This window comes from Monodelphis domestica, chromosome 7 (genome assembly GCF_027887165.1).
Source record: "Monodelphis domestica isolate mMonDom1 chromosome 7, mMonDom1.pri, whole genome shotgun sequence".
NCBI lineage: Eukaryota > Metazoa > Chordata > Mammalia > Didelphimorphia > Didelphidae > Monodelphis > Monodelphis domestica.
The window spans coordinates 46,103,745-46,126,669 of NC_077233.1; the positions used below are offsets into that span (position 1 = coordinate 46,103,745).

Here is a 22,925-nt window from a genome sequence, read left to right on the forward strand (position 1 = left end):
TGTTTTTCCCGACTTTCATAATTGAGACACCAGTCTCCTGGCTGGGAGTGGGGTGGGGTGGTGGTGGTGGGGTGATTATTTTTCTTTGGATTTTATAGTAAACTTGATTATGAAACAAAATATTATCCAGTCTCAATACATGGACCTGATAATAGCCTCACCAGAGACTTGTCTCCTTTTCCCTCTGGCTCCCTGTGGTGTACAGTGGGAAGTAAGTACATTTGAGCATCTGGCCCTATTTCCATGAATGCAGGAACTGTGTGGGTACTTGGGCAGTTTTCCCACATCATGGTGCAAATCTAATGCCAGGTATACTTTAGGGATGGATATGGGACTATTGGAGCATCAAGGTTTTCTCAGTTTCAAAATAATCAGTCACTAGGTCTTATTTTTAACACCGTAGAATTCATACACCTAGGCAAAGAACTTGGAATTCTGGTAAAAATCAAATAAAGTTTTTGCCCTTCAATTCCTTCTCCCCCCCCCCTGAATTTCCCAGGAGGCTTCCCATCTGGCTCTTACAGGGTCTTTGGAAACATTAGAACATGAGTTAGTTAAATGTTGGCATTCCTTGTAATGGTGTCAGTACCTTTGATATGGGGGGGGGGATAATTTTTTTTCCCTATTCCCTGAAATTCTTGGGCTCTTGAACATAAGAGATGACTCCTTCATGGAAGAATTTTTGTTTCCTTGAGTGTTTTCAAAGGTATCATTAAAGCATGGTTACAGCCTCCATTTTTTTTTAAGTGGGAAAGGCTTCCCATCTTCATTTCCTAGCTAGAAGGAAGAAGTGAATTTGGATATACAAGATCCTATGTCAACCTGTAGAAAAGTTGATTGCAGCATTTGGTATTTTGATTTGAATTACTCTTGTAATCAAATTATAGAATCAGAGTTGAAAGGTATCTAAAAGAACATAGAACCTGGTCCGCTCTCTTCAGGCAGGCAAATGCATAAACCATCTCAGAATGGAAAAAGAGAGGAGGCTGGAACAAGGATTAGTTGTTCTCAAGTTGTAGGTATCCAGCACTAGAGATTCCAAAATATTTCTGATTCCAGTACTATGAGAAAATTAATATGGCTAAACAAGATCTTTTCTTTAACCTCCCTTCATTTTATGAAGAGATGCAATATCATGAACTCCTTGCTGGTAGATCAGAAGATTGGGGCAATCCTGGGATGCTACTTATCTGTTTCCCTGAGAAAAATGATAGATAGACCTTAGGCTTTGGGGTGGTCAGTTATCCAAACTTACTAGTCTGGAGTCTGAAATATCTTCCTGTTCTGTTTTTTTTTTTTCCTAAAAAAACAAATCCCTAGATAGGTCAATGGATTGAGAGCCAGGCCCAGAGATGGGAGATCCCGAGTTCAAATGTGACCTCAGATACTTTTTAACTCTGTCACCCTGGGCAAATCACTTAACCCCCCTTTGCCTAGCCCTGACCAATCTTTTGCCTTGGAACCCATACGCGATATTGATTCTATGACGGAAGTTAAGGATTTAAAAAAGCAAAACAAAATCATTAGCCCATCTTCAGTTTCCAGGCACTTCAGTCATCATTACACAGAGTTTATTGATGATGCTGCCTCAATGTTATTTGCATGTCTTGTTAGTTCTCAGTATTATCAGCTATTTATTCTCTTACCATTGCAACACCAGTAACTTTGGTTTGGGGTTCCTTCTAAATCATTTTTATTGACTTGTATACTGCTCTGTCTGAAGATTATTGTCTTGCTTCAGTTTGGAAGGGACTTCGGAGGTCATCTAGTCCATCCAACTGTCTCATTTTACAAATAAAGAAATTTAATCTAGAAAGGTTAAGTGAACTTACCTAAAGTCATACAAATGACGAGTGACAGAACTATAACTCGAATCCAGGTTTGGCTCCAGGCCCAGTGTTCTTTTCCATTTTTCTTTTTGACAGAGAAAACCAAGGGAAAATTGGAGTTGAGGAGCTCCTTTTCTCCTCTTATCACTCACCCATCAGTACCAGGCAAGGGTCTTAAATCTTATTCAGTCTTCCTCTTGCAAGTGTTCTTTCATTATTATCACAGATTTTGAAGATGAATTTTTTTTCTTTCTAAAATTAGTTCTTGTTACTTGTTCCGAACTAGGCTCATAATAGAAGTAGCCCTCCTCACTTCTCCACCCTTGTGAAATTGGTAAAATATTTTAGCATTTTTACCTATCTGGGGTCTGGACCTATAATGTCATTGATGTAGGTAATTCTCAGTGTGAAAACTCTCTCTACTGAAGCCATTCCACACTTGCACCTCATAATCTTAGATTGCTGATAAATTGTGGCTTGCCTGGATCATAAAGCCAGTAAGTATCTTCAAGGAAAGATTCAAATCCAGGCCCCTCTGACTATACTTCAGGTGCTCTCTCAAAGCTCGCCACACTCCCTTTCTACTCATATCTTTTATTTGATCTGTCTCTCTGTCACATGTATAGGAAAGGGACTATTATTCCTATTACACCAGTGCAGAAATGGAAACAGGAGAGAGGGTCAGTGACTTGTTCAAGGTCACACAACTGAGTGATGAAAAAAAACATCAATTCTCCTCACTTATACTCCTGTACTCATTCTGTTACACCAATTCAACTGACATTTATTCTGGTTTAGGGTTTGGAAAGATAAAGATGACAAAGAACTTGTGCTCAGAGAGCTTGTAATATAATGTCGGTATAGAAGGAGGAAGGAAGCTCATGTATACAAACAGTGGTGATATAAGGGAGTTGAGTGGGAAATAAATGCAAAGAACAGATCCATCCAAGCAAAATGCTGTGCAACATCTGGAAAAGGAGAAGATGGTTTTCATGGGTAGAATAATAGCATCAATAAAGGCACAGAGACATATGAGAGTCCATCGTGAATGGGTGTGTGAGGCAGAAGCCTAGTCTATGAAGGGAAGTAGGAGAAGGCAGAGGAAAAGGTCACTTGGAGCCAAATCATAAAGAAGGCTGAATGTCAAGGTCTAGAGTTTACACTTTATTTCGTAAGTATGAAGAAGCCAATGAAAGCTTTTGGTGACAAGTAATGTGGTCTGTTAGAAAATGCTAGAAAATTGTACAAGCATTGGGTAGGAGGATGAACTGGAAATGAGAAGCACTAAAGGCATGGAAAATAATTAGTTTTTCTGGGCTAGGATTGTTGCGAAAAGGAAATGGGGTTAAAATAGAAGGTTAAGGAACAGGGCAAGTTTTAGGGTGAAGTTGAATCATTTGGTTTTGGCCATGGGATCATAGGATCATAATTGCATTGATTGGTACAGTGCCCAACACATGATAAACATTTAAATACATACTTGTTGACTGGACTTTTCTTTAAAAAAGTACTTCTGAAGCCATTTGGTCAACTCTCCCTCATTTTCTAGATGAGGAAACTGAGGTCTAGTGAATTTGTCTTCTATATTAAGTTGGGAATGCTAGCAGATAGCCTGATGAAGATTACCCAACTACTCTCCCAAACTCTTGAGAGAGACAGATTTCTTAGATAACAAAAAAAATGATAATTGAAGAAAGAGGGCCAGATGAGCTCATCAGATAGTTAGAGAAGAGGAACAATGACAGAACCTTGGATGATATCCACATTACAGGAAGTGGAGAATGATCAGTGACCAAATGTGACAGAAAAGGCATAGTCAGAAGGGTTGGAGGAGAAAAGCAGGCAATTATAGATTTATAGAAGATTTACAAAGGAAAATTGGTTATCAAATAAAGTGGTCAATAACATCAGATAATACAAAGAACTAAAGGGGGATGAGGACAGGAAAAGCAGGTCAGTGGAGAAGGTTGTGTTTATAATCTGTATCATAGTTAGTTTGATTAGCAAGTATTTATTACTTTAAAAGAATGTATTGTTCTTAAGGGGGAAAAAGGCAAAACATTATCAGCATTTGTGAACTTTAGCCTTACAGACATCTCAGGAACAGAAACACAACTAATTGAAGAAGGAGAATACTCGAAAATGAACTGTTATTAGAGGATATGCTTACAGAGAGAGTCTTGTGCAACCATACGTCAAATTTTCTTAAAGCTCAGTCATTTCATTGAAATTTGAAATTGTAGAGTGGGAAGTCCATCTAGTATCATCTCATCCAGCTTCCAATCAGTGCAAGAGTCTCTTCTATAGCACTCCTGATGGTTCATCATCTAGTCTGTGCTTGGTCACTCCCATTGTCAGGGATGTTACAAGACAGTATTGAACAACTCTACTTATTAGAAAGCTTTTTTCTTAAATTCAGCCTAACAATTTGTGCCCATTAGTCCTAGTTCTTCTCTTCCAGAGTTTTATTTGACAGCACAAAGATCCCTTCAGGTATTTGAAGGTGGTTAATAACCCATTCTCTTCTCTTTCCCAGATTCAGCATCCCTAGTTCATTCAACTCATTCTTTTATAGCATGAATTTAGACTCTTCACCAGACTTGTCCTACTCCAGGCATGCAACAGCCAGCTCAATCACATCCCTTTTAAACTGTTTCTCTCAGAATGGAATATAATATTCCAGATCTGTGTTGACCAATAGAGTACTATTGAGTACTAATAGAGTACCCTAGTGCTAGACACTATATTCTAATTAATAAAATCCAATGTAATACAGTGACCCCTCACTTATTGTGAGAGTTATGTTCCAAAGTCCCCCATGATAGGTGAAAATACTCCAAGTAGCCGGAGAGCAAACAAACTGATGCTACAGTCACTGAGCCAATCAGTGCCCAAGATACAGAACACAGAGCTATGGTTGGTAGCCTTTCATTCCATCAGCCAATAATGTGCTGTGCTGCATTTCCATTGTGTATAGTACGGTATTCACAAAATCCCGTGATATAGTGAAAACTCTGTGATACAGAATTAGATTTTATTTTAAACCCACGATACAGTGAAGCCAGGATAAGTGAACCGAGATATAATGAGGGGCAACTCTATTTGTTTTTTGGCATCCATATCAAACATCTGTTAAAAATCTCCTGAGAATAGATTGAAAGTCTACATTTGTGCCCATGAAAAACTTGGGATAGGGGAATCATAAAGAACCAAAAAGTTATTCAGTTGATATAAAACTCCCCAGGATGGGATGTTTCAACACCCAAAAGACAGTGTTCCTGTGAAATGTAGTGAGCTCTTAATTTTCTATGCTGATGGGAGCAGAGCAAGGATAAACTAAATATCTTTTTAGCTGTGAATTTCAACCTTCTAACACCAGCAAGCCTTTTACCAGAGCTGCTAATAAGTATATTTATCTAGCTAGAGATTTCACCTCCTGCCTCTGCTTGCCATCTGCTCTTTGAGGGACTATTGAGTAGCAAAATGGCCTATAGTTAGGCAGCAGGGAAGAAGAGAAGCAAAGAGTTTAGAAAATTGTACAAATTAAGTGGTTTCCTTGAAGATTGAAGACTGTGCTACAGTGTTCGTGGTCTAACATTAAGAATTTTAAATTCATCTTACTGTGAATAAGTAGGAAAACATAACAGTGAATGGTATAAAGAGTAGTTTTGAGACTGGAGTTCATGGGCTGCCTAGAGAATCAGAGTGGCCAAAGAAAAGATGCTGTGCTCTCCTTGGACCAGACATGGATGCTGGATTTTAGAAGAGACATGGATGAGAAATGGGATCCCCTACAAAAGGATAGCCAGGATAGTGAGAGGATTGAAAACCAATTCAAAGGATGGATGAAAGGAACTCTAGGGATATTTAGCCTGGAGATACAAGAATTCGCTTTCAAGGCTTTGAAGAAAGCTGTCATGTGGAAGAGAAATTGGATTTATTCTACTTGACTCCAGGGGATAGAACTGGGAGCAAAGGGTTTTTGTTGTTGTTCAATTGTGTCTGCATCCTTTTGACCCCATTTTGGTTTTTCTCTGCAAAAATATGGCAGTGGTTTACCAATTCCTTCTCCAGCTCATTTTACAAATGAGGAAACTGAGGCAAACAGTGTTAAGTGGCTTCCCCAGGGTCATAAAGCTCCTAAGTGTCTACGGTCACATTTGAACTCAGATCTTCCTAACTCTAGGTCCGATACTCTAACCACTGTGCAACCTAGCTGTCTCAGGACCAGTGGATGGAAGATGTAAAAAGAGAGAATTAAGATGGATAGTAAGGGGGCAGCTAGGTAGCTCAGTGGATAAAGAGCCATGCCTAGGAATAGGAGGTCCTGGGTTCAGATGTGGTCTCAGATACTTCCTAGCTGTGTGACTCTGGGCAAGTCACTTAACCCCAACTGCCTAGCCCTTACCCCTCTTCTGCTTTGGAACCAGTACTTAGTATTAAATCTAAGATGGAAGGGAAGGACTTTTTAATTTAAAAAATTAAAAAAAAATTTATTGCTAGCAGGGAAACACTCATGATGATTGGAGTCCTCTGATCCCTGTAGTGTCCGGCACGTTCAGATAGAGTCAGAATAACCACTCTCACTGTTTTTATAAACTATGTCCTAGAAGTTATAGAGGAGATTCCTTTTCAGATATGGATTATACTGAATGACATTCCAATAATTCCTTTGTGACTTTGATGATGTACTTGAGGGTCACCAAAATAACCAAATGCACACCTGCCATAACCAGAGAGGTATGCAGCCTACCCTGAGTGCATATTCAGGATGGAACTGAAAACCTACCTAGACTTAGGAAACACCATCACTGTTCTACCCGCTCTGATTCTTGAGAACAAATGCTACCGCCAGAAGAAAAGTTGGAAACTTATTTCTAGAGTCTATGAAATCCTTGGCAAGAAACTGATGGATATGGGGACACAGGTGGTGGTGTCATCTCTTCTTCTGATTCTAAATCGAGTCCTTCAGGGAAAGGAGGATGTGGAAAGTATAACTAGCTAAGTAAACTGTCAAGAATGAGTGTTGGGTTTCTGAAATATGACTTAAGATAGGATTTTCTTTACTAAGTTGGCCATGAAACCCTTTGGTATTTTAAATATGGTATGACAACCCTCGACTTTACTGATCCAGGGAGTTGAAGACTTAAAACTAGTTAAACAACCCTACTCCCTTAATGCTGATGAACACATCTATGTTATTCGGATTTAAGATATAGATGGCATCCTTCTGAAATCTTTGGGAGGTATAAAGGTAGTGGAGTTTGATGCCAGAATCTGGTTGGAAACAGATGCAGGCTGAAACAGTGGACTCTGTCGAAGAAGATGAAGAATGTTAACAGGGATAAATTTGAAATCCTAAACTTAAATTATTTTGAAAAAGTCAGCAGCACATGTTCAAGTTAGAGGAGACATGTTTTTAAAAGCCATTATAATCTTTTTGGATGATTCAGTAATTGTCATGATCTGTGATTTAATCGATGTAGAAAATTCCATCTACCGATATTCAGTGGCACTTTCTCTACATCTGAGAGGCTTGAACTTCCAGGTGCAGGCTAAGTAACTTGTTAAGATAAGGAAATATATATATATATATATATATATATATATATATATATATAGAGAGAGAGAGAGAGAGAGAGAGAGAGAGAGAGAGAGAATATGTATATAAGAATACTAGTTTGCGCACACACACATGCATATATGATGAGAGAGAGAGTAAGAGTGAGTTAGAGGTGGGATTTGGATTGGGGTCTTCCTGATTCTGTGGCTAGCTCTCTCCAGCATATTGCCCAATCTCTCAAGAGAAACCTTAGACTAAATTAACAGAGGTCCAGGGTCTAGACTATGGAAGTCAATGGTTAATGGTTTTTTTTTTCCTGAATTGGTCAGGTCACACCTGGAATTTTGTATTTAGCTAGCCATCCTTCAAGGGGAACATCAAAACAACTTGAATATAGCCATAAGGATTTGACCAGCATGCTAATGTGTCTCAATACTGTACTCAATGAGGAATGATTGAAGGAACTGTGAACATTAATTCTGGAGAAGAGAAGGCTAGGGGAGCAATTCTATTTGCCTTCAGATATCTGAAAGGATTTGATTTTGTGAATTTCCAGAGAACAGAAGAGGGATCAGTGGAATAAAAGTGATGCAGAGATAAACTGTAGGGCAGACTAAGGAGGAAGGCTCATGAATTCCCTTCTTTAGAAGTGTTCAGACAGAGACTGGCTAAAGCCCTTAGACTGAGGTTCATAAGATTTGGAACAGGAGTTCTTACCTTTATTGTTTTTTAGGCTTCTTTGGAAGTTTATTTATCATTTTCTTCATAGTTTCATGAACTTTTGGTAAAGCCTATGGATCCTACCTATGGATTGTTATTTTTTAATTCATAAATGAAGGAAATGCTGGATTTCAGTTAGAGATTAGTGAAAAAAAGATGTAAAAATTTCCTGTCAAGTTCATGGATCCTTTGGGCGGCCATGGTTCCCAGATGAAAAACTCCTGATTTAAAGCCAATCTCTTCATTTTCCAGATAAGGAAATTTAGCCCAGAGATATGTAGTGATTTACTCAAGCCACATAAATAGTAGTAGCAAAAGCAGGATTGAAATTCAAATTTTCCTAGTCTAAAAACCACAGACTGATTTTGTAAGGGATGTTCTAGAGGGGATTCCTGAATCTAAAATTCTATAACTATGAGTAATAGACTGTATTTTTATAAGTGTTCCAATAAGGGCCTAAGGCAGTTGTGAAAGTCCCGATGATGAAAATTCTTTCCTGTTGGAAGGAATCATAGAAGGATTCGTGGTGTGGAACTTTCCCAGGGTTCCAGCCCTATTCTTCCTTGTCCGCCTGCCTTCCAGTACTGCCCCCACCCTTGTCAGGTTCCAACCTGTGCAGAATCTCCGCTCCCTAACTTCTTCCCCTTTCCTACTGCAGCTGTTTAAGCGTTGCCTTCTGTGTCTTTGCCAGGAAAAGGTATATAGGGAAGTGGCTTTCAGACTAGTTCTCTATATCAAAGGGCATTTGTTAGTTTAAGCTATAATGCACACAAAGGCACTCTTCTTTCTCTGAGGTTCCTGAACTCTAGGTAAAATACTTCTTATGCAACTCTTAAGAGGCAACCCTGTGATCTAGCTCTTTCTTGTCTTGTGGGGGGTGATTCCCTGCTCACTCTACCAACCAAGGACTTTTAAAGCATGTGGATTAGCCTCAGATGAAGGATCTCTTTTCTTTTTTCCTTTTCTCTTTTTTCTTACTTGCCTAGACAATTGTGGTTGGATTTTTAAGCTGAAGAGGGCCTTGGAGATCATCCTCCTTCACCTTTCTCACACAAAGGAGTAGCTCTTCTTGTTAAGGCAAATTCCCTCTACAGGCCAAAGTGATCCCATTGTATCCCTCTTCTCCAGCAGATTATTCTCTTTAGGATCTTCCTAACCAGTCTCTCTCTGTCAACTGGCTACTATCTATGGGCATGTCTATATCTCCCCCATCATCAAAATAAATCACTTGATCCATTCATTCCCATTAGCTATCATCCCATATTTCTCTTTCCTTTCATAGTTAAACTCCTTAAGAAGGTCATCTGCACTCATTGCTTTTATTTCCTTTCCTCTCTCTTCTTAACTCTATACATTCTGGCTTCCAGTCTCATAGTTCAATTGAAATTGCTCTCTCCCAAATTTTTTCCACCAGTGTTTTTTTTTCATTCCTAAATATAATGACTGTTTCTCATTCTTCATCCTTCTTGTCTTCTCTTCAGCCTTTGATATAGTCAATCACCCTCTTCTCCTTGATACTCTCTTCTCTCTAGGTTTCCTTGATACCTTGAGGTTTCCTGGTTCTCTTTCTACCTATGTGATCACTCTTTGTCAGTCTTCTTTGCAAGATCTTCATCCAGGTCACTTCTGCTAATGGTGGGTGTCCCCCATTACTCTGTCCTGTCATGTCCTCTGCTTCCTCTATACTATATCACTTAGTGATTTTGTCTTCTCTATTGGATTCAACTGTTATCTCTGTCCTTGCTGATTCTCAGATCGATTATCCAGCCCTAACTGCTCTCCTGATTTTCAGATTCATACCTTTAGTAACTTATTGGATATCTCAAACTCAATAATTCATAGAGATCTTTTTTTAACCCTTACTTCCATATTGGAATAAATACTGTATACTGTTTCCAAGGCAGAAGAGTGGTTAAGGCTAGGCAATGGGGGGTTAAATGACTTGCCTAGGGTCACACATCTAGGAAGTGTCTGAGGTTAGATTTGAACCCAGAACCTTCCATCTCTGGGACTGGCTCTCAATCCACTGAGCCACCTAGCCGCCATCAATAATCCATAAAGACTTTAAACCCAACATATGCCAAAACTGAATTCAACATTTCCTCCCAAACCCTTCCTTTCTTTCTGACTTTTCCCTATTACTGTAGAAGATTCCACCATCCTCTCAGTCATGAAGACTGCAACCAAGTGTCATCTTCAACTCAACACCCTTCTTACCCCCCATATCTAGTCCCTTGTCAAGTCCTAAAGATTTTACCTTCATAAAATCTCTTTTATATGCCTCTTTCTCACATCTGACACTGTTACCATACTGATATTGGCCCTATCACCTCACTCCTGGACTATTTCAGTAACCTTTTGATTTATCTTCCTGCCCAATCTTTCTTCAATTCAATTTACGCTTTACTCAGCCATCAAATTAATCATTCTAAGGCACAAATAGAGTAATGTCACCCTTCCAATCCAGTCAACTCTGGAGGGTCCCCAATACCTCCAGGATCAAATCTAAAATCGTGTTTGATGTTCAAAGTTTTTCATAACCTGGATCCTTTCTACCTTTCCAGTCTTCCCACATCTTATCCCCAGACACTTGCTTTCCAGAGATCCTGACCATCTTGTTATTCCACACAGATGTCATTCCATCTCTTAACTTTAGATATTTAACCAGCTTTCTCCTATGGCTGAAATTCACTTCCTCCTATATTTGTCTCGTGGCTTCCTGAATACCACCTTCTACAAGAAGCCATTCTTAATCATCCTCAATGCTAGGATCTTCCCTCTTTTGATTACATGTTGTCTCCCATGTTAGACAGTAAGCTCCTTGAGGACAGGGACTGTCTTTCTTTTCCATTGTATCCTCCCACTCTGTCATATAATGTCTTCCATGTAGTAGGCACTTAATAAATGTTTAACTGACCATCCCATTTTATAGATGAGGCAAGTCCTCAAAAGAAGGGACATACCAAAGATCAGTGAGTTAGTATATACTGAGTCACCCTGGTGCAATGCCTAGAATGCAGAGTTGATGTCCAAAAGACCCTGAGTTCAGTTCCTACCTCTATTTGGATGGGCAGTGGTTTAACCCCTCCGTTGTTTCCTTGCCCGAAATAGAGATAACAATAGCTCAAGCTTCACAAAGTTCTTCTGAGGATCAAATGATGTCACACATAAAGTACCTTGCAAACTTGAAAGTACACTCTAACTGCCAGTTCATTAATAAATATCAACTGCTCTGAAATAGCAGGGCCACTCCCAGAGCCAGTCTTTTTGCCATTGTACCAAACTGCCTCAAGTATGAATGAACTTAATCACCTAATCCAGCAGCCTTGGTGGGCAAAGCTTTAGCCTCATTTCACTTTCCTACACTCAGGTGTGTCCTCCAGTCCCTTCGAAGCCAGGCTGGTTTGTCATGAATCACCTCACTAGATCTTTGGAAGGGTTTGAATGTGAGACAGCATTTCTTAAGCCAGATAAGCATGATCCCACCATTTCTTTGTGATGCTGAGACAGACTTTAAGGTCTAAGAGCTAAGTTCATTAGCAGGGGAGAAAAGGAGAGACTCTTCTATGTTGGAGATCTGGGATTTATTGGTTTTGTTTTTATTTTTTGCTGTTGCTAGATTAAGGGAGTCATTTTGCTGTCTGTCTGATTTCTTAAAGTAGGACTGTGGAAAAAATAGCACTAAATTCAGTCAGAGGACCAGGGTTCTTTTCCTAGTTCATCACCTTAATCTACTGAGTGACCTTAAGCAAGTCATTTCCTCTCCATAAAGGGACCTCAGTTTCCTCCTTTGTAAAATGTGTAGAATTGTGACCATGGCCAAAATCTCTCATGGCACAGGCACTGGGCGATTTATGTCCTTGCCCTCTGATGGTCTCAGACTCATGCTGCCCCCTCTTCTCTAGTGGGCTCATATATTGCTAGCAGCTGCCCCAGCTGGCTCGGGATGTTCACTTCCAAAAGGAGTTTTCTCACCCTGCATGTGACCACATTCGCTTCCTTCCTTAAACCCACATCAAGTTCAAACCTGATCTCATTGCTTTCTGGGATTATAACTCTTCTCTGCCTTGAAACCAGTCTTTCATTTCCTCCTCTTTCCCCACCTGATTTTCTAGACTCCACCCAAATTTGGCTTCTGTTGTTCACTCAGCCTCATTACACCTAATGTGGGTCTTTTAAACTGTTTTCTCAAGTTCATGGGCCTCATGAAACTTTTCTTTAGCTGTTAGAACCACACTATACTAGAGGAGTTCCTAACCTGAGATCTTTAATCCGGGACCTTTGGGGGGGGGGGGAGATACCTTTATTCTCACTGACCTCTAAATGAAAATTAGTGTTTCCTTCAGTTGTTAACTTAAAAAAAAATGATCCAAGGAGAGATATTATAGATTCATGGAGAATGAGATGTGCTTTTAGGATTGGACAATATGGGGATTTGTTTTGATTGCCTGTGGATATTTCTTACAAGGATTTTCTTTTTCTTTTTTCTTTTCAGTTCCTCATGGGAGTAGGAAAGGGGGGGGGGGAAGCTTGATAATTGAAAAAATAAAATTTAAATATTTAACCCTTCCTGTACAAAAAATCCCCATCATTCAATTAGTGCAAAAGTGTCAGACATGTATGAGAAATACAATATTCTCTAGTGCAGCCTGAACCAGAAAAAAATGTAATTGGGAAATATTTAACAAAATTAATAAGCATAGAGTTAAACTAGTAATATTAATATGTGATCTTTTAAGTCAGTATGTGACCCACATTAGTCCTTATGTACAGTTTAATGACTTCTCTTTCTTCTTCTTTTTTTAAACCCATACTGTCTTAGTAACAAGTCCATGACAAATTGGCAAGAGCTAGGCAAATGTGGTTAAATGACTTGTTGAGGATCACACAGATAGGAAATATCTGAGGCCAGATTTGAACCTAGATCCTCCTAACTCCAGGCCTGGTTCTCTATTCACTGTGCTACTTAACTGCCCCATGCTTCCTTTTCCCATTTGTCTGGCACCTCTGAAGAGCCTGGGACAAAGGGTTAGTGGGTTCTGCTCCTGCCATTGTCACTCAATTGCTGAGCCACTGGAGCTCTGCTTACTTGATATCACTGATTCTATTTCCTTGTTCTAAAGTCTCGAACATGGGACCATGACCATAATTAAACAAAAAAGTACCTGCAAAATGGCTAAAGACAAATTATTGAGTCTTCCCTATTGTACAAATAAGCACCTTCCATCTAGGCTCAGAGAGAACTTGATACTTTTTTCAGTAGGATGATAGAATCTAAACTGGCCTCTTCGCTCTGCTAAGTAACCTTGTCTTGTGCCTTGGCATCATGGGAATGTGCCAAGCCTGTTCTAGGGAGTAGGAACCTGAAAGAGGGTAGATCTTGAAAAAGATCAAGAGGGGAAAAAAGGCAATGGCTCTTGGATATCCTCTGGACTATGTATATTTGTTCTTTGGCCATTCTTGTTAGATATCTTCATTTGGAGATACTAAATAGCTGACATTTATTAGGATGTTCTGAGGTTTACTAAGTGTTAGATAAGTAGCCTGAGACTTAGCCCATGATCACACAGTTAGTAAGTATCAAAGGAAAGAACCAAACATGACATTAAATATAACACTCTATCCATTGCTCTACTATGCTATATTTTCTTCACAGTCTTCCCTCTGGAATTCTCAGAAATACTTTGTTTCAAAAATTCTTTCCTAAAGCTATAATAGGCTCCAAGCAAGACTTTTGGTGGTCTTAGCCCTCCTCACACCAACTAGATGATATCTGGCCAGCCCACCTCTTTTCAAAGCCAACCATTTTCTCAGAGGATTGAAAGAAACTTGCCAGCTCATCATATATGTGTAATCTGACCCCCCCCCCCAAGACTCAGAGCTGTTGAGCTTAAGAGGAGATTATGTTGAAATGAACTGAGTCATTGAGTCAGCTCTAGAGCCAAGTTCTGTGCCTTGAACCTTGACTCTCATGGCCCCATCGTGCACACCTACTTATTGACCTTGTTCAAGGCTTCTGATCCATTTTCCCCAACGTCTTCCCTTCTTCCTTTTATAAGAGAATCAAGTAGCCAAGAAATGAGCTGTGTGAATTTGATAGCAGAGAATTGTTCTTCAGGAAATTTAGTGCTTCCCCTGACTGTCCTAGACCCAGGATCCTCGCCTTTCTGGAGAATTCTCTTCTTAGAAGAACTTTAAACAAAAGGCAGTCCTGTCCCCTGTAATATGACACAATACACAAGAATTGCTCAGATATAGTAAAGTATCTGAAAGGTAGGGGTGAAATGAAAAAACACTTGAATTGTAGAAGTTGATTTTGTCTTCCATTCCCTTTTCTGACTATTCTATGCAAGGATCTAGAAAAAAAATTGTGGCCTGTGGTTTGGAGTTTAGTTGAGTGACATTTGGCTCCTTTCTGCCAGCTTGACTTACTGAAACTGGATAATACTTAGTACTCTGAAGATGAACAGTTTTTCCTATCCTGTTATCGTAAGATGTCTGCATCACTTTGGAAATGCCTACCTTTAAGTGATGAAGGATAGTAGAGTTCCCTAGTCCTTGATTTTCTCTAATTTTGTAGATGGTCTACTTAGGCTCTGACCTTGCCATTTTAAGAATCTTTTTAGTTATTTAGTCCCTAGAGTTTCCATACAATGGCTTAATGGTAGTGATTTTCCAAATGGTATTTGCATGCCTCACATGTGTTTATGGATGACAGATGGCGCTCTTTTTTTTTAAGTGATTTGATTTTCTTCAATGACTGGTCCCAGTATGCTTTTTAAAATTCCTCTGTCCAAAATGAAAGGGAAAAAAAGGAAAAAGATCTTGTGGATTGTTCAGGTTAAATGTATGAAACAACTACTTTCTTTTTAAAAATTTTTTTGATTTTTAAAATTTGGTCAATTTCAAACATTATTCCCTGGTTCAAAAATCATTTTCTATTCCTCCCTCCCCTCCCATAGCCAATGCACAATTCCACTGGGTATTACATGTGTCCTTGACCAGAATCCATTTCCATATTGTTGATATTTGCACTAGGATGTTCATTCAGAGTCTACATCCCCACTCGTATCCCCCTTGACCCATGTCATAAAGCAGTTGTTTTTTCTTTGGTGTTTTTACTCCCACACTTTTTCCTCTGGAAGTGGATAGTGTCCTTTCTCATAGATCCTTCTGGGTTGTTCAGGATCACTCCATTGCCACGGATGGAGAAGTCTGTTACAATCAATTGTACCACAGTGTCTCAGTCTCTGTGTACAATGTTGTCCTGGTTCTGCTCCTCTCACTCTGCATCAATTCCTGGAGGTTGTTCCAGTCTCCGTCGAATTCCTCCACTTTATTATTCCTTTGAGCACAATAGTATTCCATCATCAAATAGAGGCCACAATTTGTTCAGCCATTCCCCAACTGAAGGGCATCCCCTCATTTTCCAATTTTTTTGCCACCACGAAGAGTGCAGCTATGAATATTCTTGTACATGTATTGAAACAACTACTTTCTCATTGGACCTTCAAGTTGAGTTACCAGTCTCTTCAAGTGATCGACCTTATATTGTTCTATTATCGCAATAGATTAGTTCACTGTAATTAAGAGAATATGGATTTATTTTCTTTTCTACACACACCCATCTTTGTTTTTCTGGAGAGAGATCATTAGGTAGCTGGGCAATGAAATCTCCAACTTTGGCTCTGTATTTTTATCCCCAAATTGCTTTAGATTTGTTTTGATTCTGTCTTGACTTCTGATTTGAAATGGGTTATCCCAAGATTTGAGATTTGCAGAGTTGGAAGAGTCATCTAGTTCAGTTCAATTCTGGAAAAGATTTGAAATGAGAGAAAACACAAGATAGTCTTCAAGTATCTGCCTGAATTACTCTAGAGAAGAGGAACTCGACACTCCCAAGGCATGTTCCTGAGGCACATTCCACTTTGGGACCTCTCTCATTGTTGGAAAGCTTTTCCTCAAATTTTCTCTTTACAACTTCTACACATTGCTTCATGCCCCATCCTCTGGGACTAAGTAGACCTACCTCTCACTACAACTATCCTTCAGATACTTGAAGACAATTATCATATGACTCCAAATCATCTCTTCTTCCAGTCAAATATTTCCAGTTCCTTTCATCCTCCTGGTTGCCCATCACTGTATGCTGTCCAATAAAGGACATCCAGGATGATGTTCAGGATTATCAGTGCCCTTTATAAACTGTTGATCCAGAACTGAACACAGCAGTCCAGCTATGGTCTGACTAAGGCAAAATACAATGACATTGTCATCCTGTTGGAAACATTTAACATAGAGAACACTAGCTTTCTTGGCAATTATATTATACTTTGACTTATGTTGGGACTTGTAGTCTTCTAAGCTACAAAATGATATAAAAGCAAAGCATTTTGCAAACATTAAAGCACTATATATAAATGCTAGCACATATTAAACTCCTCAAATCTTTTAAAAACATACTGCTGTCGAACCATGTCTCCTTCATTGTGTATTTAGGGAAAAGACTTTTTTTTTTTAACCTAAGCATATCCTTTTTCAGTCTGATGATTAGAAGAATTTGTCTAATGGCATTATGCAGGATTTCTCTCCATCTCTCCATCTCCACTCCTCTATGAAAATGTTTGGAGCCACCAATATATTCCCATTTTGAGAGAGAGAGAGAGAGAGAGAGATCTGATTAGATCCTGAAACACTTAGGACCAAACCCTTCAGTGATAGTGAAGACAATGAGTGGGACTTGCTGCTATTAACAAATTGTCAGGAATCTGTCTCTGTCCCTGTCTCCCTCTCTCCCTCCCTCTCTCTCCCTCTCTCCTTCCCTCCCCCTCTCTCCTTCTCTCTCTCCCTTTCTCTCCCTCCCTCCCTCCCTCCCTCCGTCTCTCCTTCTCTCTCTCTCTCTCTCTCTCTCTCTCTCTCTCTCTCTCTCTCTCTCTCTCTCTCTCTCTCTCTCTCTCTCCCTCTCCCTCTCCCTCTCCCTCTCCCTCTCCCTCTCCCTCTCCCTCTCCCTCTCCCTCTCCCTCTCCCTCTCCCTCTCCCTCTCCCTCTCCCTCTCCCTCTCCCTCTCCCTCTCCCTCTCCCTCTCCCTCTCCCTCTCCCTCTCCCTCTCCCTCTCCCTCTCCCTCTCCCTCTCCCTCTCCCTCTCCCTCTCCCTCTCCCTCTCCCTCTCCCTCTCCCTCTTATCCCTGTCCCTGTCCCTCTCTCTCTCTCGCTTGTCAGAGTTGAACTGGTTCATTAACTTACAGCATTTACCTCTAAAATCAATTGTAAACTTCTCTGTTTGGCATTTAAAGTGAGTTATAACTTGATCCCTTCCCACCTTTACAATACTCTCTCCCTCTACATGCCATACAGTCCAGCCACACTATCAAGCTTGCTGTCTCTCACATGTGGTATCCCATTTCCCATCTCCTTGCCTTTGTCCTAGCTGTTCCCTGTAGCTAAAATTTGATTCCTTCTCACCTCTAATTCCCACAGTGCTATGCCCTCCACCTCTAAATCCTCTTTTATTTATTTTATTTGTATCTTATCTATGTCTACATGTGTGAGGCCAGAAGTCATGATATAAAAGAATAAGTGATTAAGAAGGAAGTAAAAGAAAAACCAGGATAGATAACTTTTCTAAAAGTTTAGAGACAAGATGCTGTAATGAATGGTGTTGGCAAAGTCCAGAGAAGAGGTTGGGGATTTTTTTCGATTTTTTTTAAGACTTTGAGTTAAAAAGCCTAAATAAGTTTGTTTGTTTGTTTGTTTGTTTTAAGAAAGGACAGAGGGAAAAGAAATCAATAGAGGAAGGGGCAACTGTGTAGCTCAGATAATAGAGAACCAGGCCTGGAGAAAGGAGGTCCTGGGTCCAAATTGAGTCCTAGCTGTGTGACCCTGGGCAAGTCACTTAACTACAGTTGCCTAGCCCTTAATGCTCTGCTGCCTTGGAACCAATACTTAGTATTAATTCTAAGACAGAAGATAAAGGTTTAAAAAAAAGGAAAGATAGAAGAAGAAAGAAGGGAATGATATCCCCACTTATACAACTATATAGGGATATTGTGAGATTCAAATGAGATCATGTATATAAAAGCACTGTGTAAAATGAGGAGGTTTTTACTGGCCCTGCCCACCCAATGCTGTTCAGTTCAAACAAACAAGAATTTATTAAAAGCTGTGCATTTGACCCTAACAAAAATGAAATTGTCTCTGCCCTCCAGGAGTTTGCATTCCACTGGGGATATAATGTGTACATGGACAAATAAATTCAAAGTATGAAAAAGTCATACAGAGTATTTCAAGAAATAAAAAATAGTAACTGGGTAGGAGAGGGATCAGGAAAGGCCTTGGAGAGAAGGTGTTACCTCAGCTGTTCTCCAAAAAAAAAAAAAGAAGAATTCGAAAAGGTAGAGAGTCTTTAATGATTGCTTCTATAACTGTCTGTTATAACTGTCAGATGAAACACTTAGGGGTCATTGATTGGCTCTTTGCTAGCTAAACAGCCAGTTTGTTTCATAGGTGGAATTTGCCAGTAAAGTTGGGAAAGGAAATAAATCAGTTCTGTCATTGCACAAACAGTATCACACTCTTGGTTAGCAGGTTGTTCAGAGTTTATTTTTTGCTGCTAGGGAATTAGGGTAGAATGACACACAGGTAAGAAAATCTAGCCTCAAATACTTACTAGCAATGTGACTTTGGACAAGTCACTTACTGTCTATTTGCCTTAATTCACTGGAGAAGGAAATGACAAACAACACCAGTATCTTTTACAAGAAAACCCTCTGGACAATATGGAGTCATGAAGAGTTAGATACAACTGAACAATTGGACAGTAATAAAGAGGAGACATGGTGGATGGAGTGCTGGGATTGGAGTCAAGAAGACCTGAGTTCCAAACTAGCCTCAAATATTTACTAGCTGTATAACTCTTGGCAAGTTCCCCTTTCAAGCTCTGTAGCATTACATGGTTTATTGACTACATATAACATAGGGGTGGTGATCATCCATGATGAAAATGCAGAGTTGTAGTTAGTAAAAGGAAGGATAATGGTGCTATCAACAGAACCATGGCTTCCTTCAAGTCCCAGCTGAAATGCAACCTTTTCCAGGAAGCCTTTTCTAATCCCTCTTAATGCCAGTTTGTTATTTCCAATTTATTGTGGATGTAGCTTGTTTGCCTGATCTCTATCCTATTAGATTGTGGGCTACTTGAGGGCAGGAACTGCCTTTTAAATTTCTTTGTGTCCTCAGTACATTTCACAGTGACTGGCACATAGTAAGCCCTTGATATATGTTTATTGGCTGAAGGAATATAGGAGCCAAAAGGAGGACCTTTGGAGAACGTCATTAGGCCATAGAATCAGAACTGACCTAGCTAATAAGATCACAGATCTAGGATTGGAAGAAACATCAAAGGCCATCGAGGCCAATCCCATTGGTTTTATAGATGAGGAACAGAATCAAGGCCCATGGAGGTTACCTGATTGTTAAATTAACTGATTTGCCCAAGTTCACACAGTAGTAGAGGTCAGAGGCAGAAATTGAGCCCAGGTTCTCTGAGATCAGAGCAAATGTGCTTTCCTCTGAAGCTCACCTTCTCCCATGGCTTTGGGAAAGAAATTCCACTTCTCTGGATCTCGGTTTCGTCACCTGTAAGATGAAGGGGATCTGACTTAATCTCTGAGCTATCGTTCAGCTTTAAAACCTATGTTACTACCATAATCTAGACTAGGGATTCTTTAACCTTTTTGTGGTGGCAGCCTGGTGAAGCCCAAGGGCTCCTTCTCAGAATAATGTTTTCAAATACATAAAATAAAATCCATAGGATTGCAAATTAAATAAAGATGTATTTTTTAAAAGAAAGTTGTATTGTTTTCCCCATCCAAGGTCACAGAGCAGTGGGCTTTGTGGACCCCAAGCTAAGAACCACTGATCTAGGTCTACTCTTCCTCTTATACGTGGGAGCACTGAGGTTCAGAGAAGTGATATCACTTACCAAAGGTCACCCAGTGAGTGACTAACTGGAGATTACAAGTTAATTCTCTTATTTTAATACTGTTAACACTCAAGTTGCGCTCACCTTGGGCCATTTCTAGGCCCACAGTAAGAACTTTAGCTTCCCTTTTGGTATCCTTCCAGATAAGAAATGTGTGAAATTGTTGAAATTGAGAGCCCAGATGAAGAGATGTAGATCTATTTATCAGGTTTTTTCATTGCTCTCGAGGTGATCATCACATGTGTTTTGATGTAAAAATCCAGAATAAAACATATTTACAAAGGAGTCCAAAGCAAATACAAATGAATGTAAGCGTTTTCCCCACCGATTATATAACAGATTTTTACTTTGCAGTATGCTCAGAAACAAATACAAGTAAACTCCATCTAACACCATTCTTTGATTCTGCAGAAACATGATGTTAGGTGACATATCGTTAAAGGGAACTTTCATTCCACCATGATTTAGCAGCCAAGTTGATTTTCAAGTAATTTTCCAAACAGCTTCAAGGTTTCACAGTGCTGTGAAGTTAAAATATATTATTTTGGAGAAATTAAACAATGGCAGTTGGAGCAATGATGGGCAGGATTTACCTGGTGGTAGAAACAAGACTTAGCTGCCATTTAAATTTTGTGCCCTGACTTCAAACCCAGCTCTGCTGTCATCTCTTCTGCAGAAATTTCTCTGATCACCCCAGACTCCAAGATGTAAGCTGGCTACCCTTGGAACTTTTCTAACACTTAAATCATATCATGTCTTCCATGCCGTGGTGTTTATTAATCTGAAATATTTAGGTAATATAGTGGATAAAGAACTAGACTTTGACTTAAGGAAACAAGTTCAAATCCTGCCTTATATTTTTATTAGCCACGTGATATTGGGTAAGACAATGCCTTCAGCCTCAGATTCTTCATCTGTAAAACAGGGATAATAGAACCTACCTCACAGGTTTATTTTGAGGAACACATCAGGTAACATATATAAAGTACCTGACAAACTTTAAAACTCTCTACCATTGTTTGATATCATCATTCCCATCATCAGCATTATGATCTACTTTCTTTTGTTTTAGCTATTTGTATACTATATTATAATCTCCCAGGAAGTAGGGACAGTCTTATCCATTGCACACCTTAAGCCTTCCCAAGAGCACTTCCAATTGGGGTTTGCTTTATAAAAATTTCCTATAGTTACTGGAATGAAATACCCAGCTTATGCTTTTGTTTATTAGTTGGATTATACTTCTCTCCTTTCTAGCTCTCCCCCTACACACACACACAAGAACACATAGACAAATACACATATATGTGAGTATGCATACATTTGTATTTTTTCCAAATCACTAAGCATTTATTAAGTGTTCATTATACCTTAAGCACTGAGCTAAGCTTAGGGATATGAAGGCTTCTCTGGGCCAGCCCTTAAAGACATACATATGTGTTTCCCAAAATATGTGTAACAGAGAAATGACAGCCCCAGAAAGGGCATTCCATGGAAATGCATAAATAAACATCTACAAATTTGATAGATGTCCCCAAAGTTACTAAACTGTGTAGCCTTTTGACCTAGCCATACCCACTGCTAAGTTTATATACCTAAAGAGATCCAAGAAAGAGGGAAGAACTTCTATGTACAAAAATGCTTATAGCAGCTTTTTGTGATGGCAAAAAAACTAAATGGAGGGGGTGCCCATCAATTGGGAAATAAATTATTAAGTTTTGAGTTATGTATGTGAGGGGATGCTGTTGTGCTATAAAAAACGATGAAGGGATAATTTTAGAGAAACATGGAAGGACTTTTATGAACTGATGCAAAGTAAAATGAACAGAACCAGGAGAACAATTTCTATAACAACAATATAACAAGACCAATAGTTTTGAAAGACTTGAGAACTCTAAACAACACAACAGAGCTGACCATAGTTCCAGAGAATTCATACTGAAACATAATCTCCATCTCCGGATGAAGAAGTGTTGGATTTAAAGTGCAATATGAAGCAGATCTTTTTTGACATGGCCAATATAGTAATATTTTGCTTGACTATGTATATATTTGTAATGGGTTTTGTTTTTCTTGCCTTAACAATAGATGGGGGAGATGAAAAGAAGAGAATTTGGAACTGAAAACTAAATTTTAAAAGAGCAAATATAATAAAAAAAAAAACAGAAGTTGAGAACTGGTACTTCCTTAAAGAGAACCTGGAGAAAATCCTAAGTCCTATATATATGTGTGTGTATGTGTATATATATATGTATATATATGAAATAAAATTAATGTTCCAACTTAGCCAATATTGGTGCCATTTCTAGATTTCTGAGAGGTTCTTAATTTATGATTATATTTTTCATTGTTCAGATGATGAAGGGGATAAGATTAATTGGCCTGACTAAGAGTACTACACTAAAAAGCCTGTGCTTTTCTTCCCTGGTAGCACTCCTTTTTCTGCCGGTTGACAGAGGATAAAAAGTCAGAAAAATTCTTTAAGGTTTTCTATGACCGAATGAAAGTGGCCCAACAAGAAATCAAGGCAACAGTCACTGTTAACACAAGTGACTTGGGGAATAAGAAGAAAGATGATGATCCAGACAGAGATGCCCCATCACGTAAAAGAGGTAAGGGTCTTTGTTCTTTGCAAAAGTTCTTTGCAAATATGTCTATTGATTCTATTGGTTTGAATATAAAGTACCATAGGAATGAGTTTCCCTTTTTTATGTGCTTTCACTGATTCTAAAATCAGACAGGAAAGTTATGGAAGTGATGTCATTCAAGTTTGTTTACTAGTGCCCATTAGTTATTCTTTAGAAATAATTGATAAAGGAACCATAGTTAAATC

At 39.2% G+C, this 22,925-nt stretch overlaps 1 protein-coding gene across 11 annotated transcripts in view; it reads left to right on the forward strand.

Moving 5' to 3' along the window:
- ITPR1 (inositol 1,4,5-trisphosphate receptor type 1) overlaps positions 1-22,925 on the forward strand; it is a 410,117-nt gene that overhangs the window by 283,505 nt on the left and 103,687 nt on the right. For all 11 annotated transcript variants that reach the window (XM_056804557.1, XM_056804556.1, XM_056804560.1 and 8 more), the window contains one exon: positions 22,524-22,704. In XM_056804557.1, the coding sequence (XP_056660535.1) occupies positions 22,524-22,704 (181 nt within the window). The remainder of the gene's footprint in view (positions 1-22,523; positions 22,705-22,925) is intronic.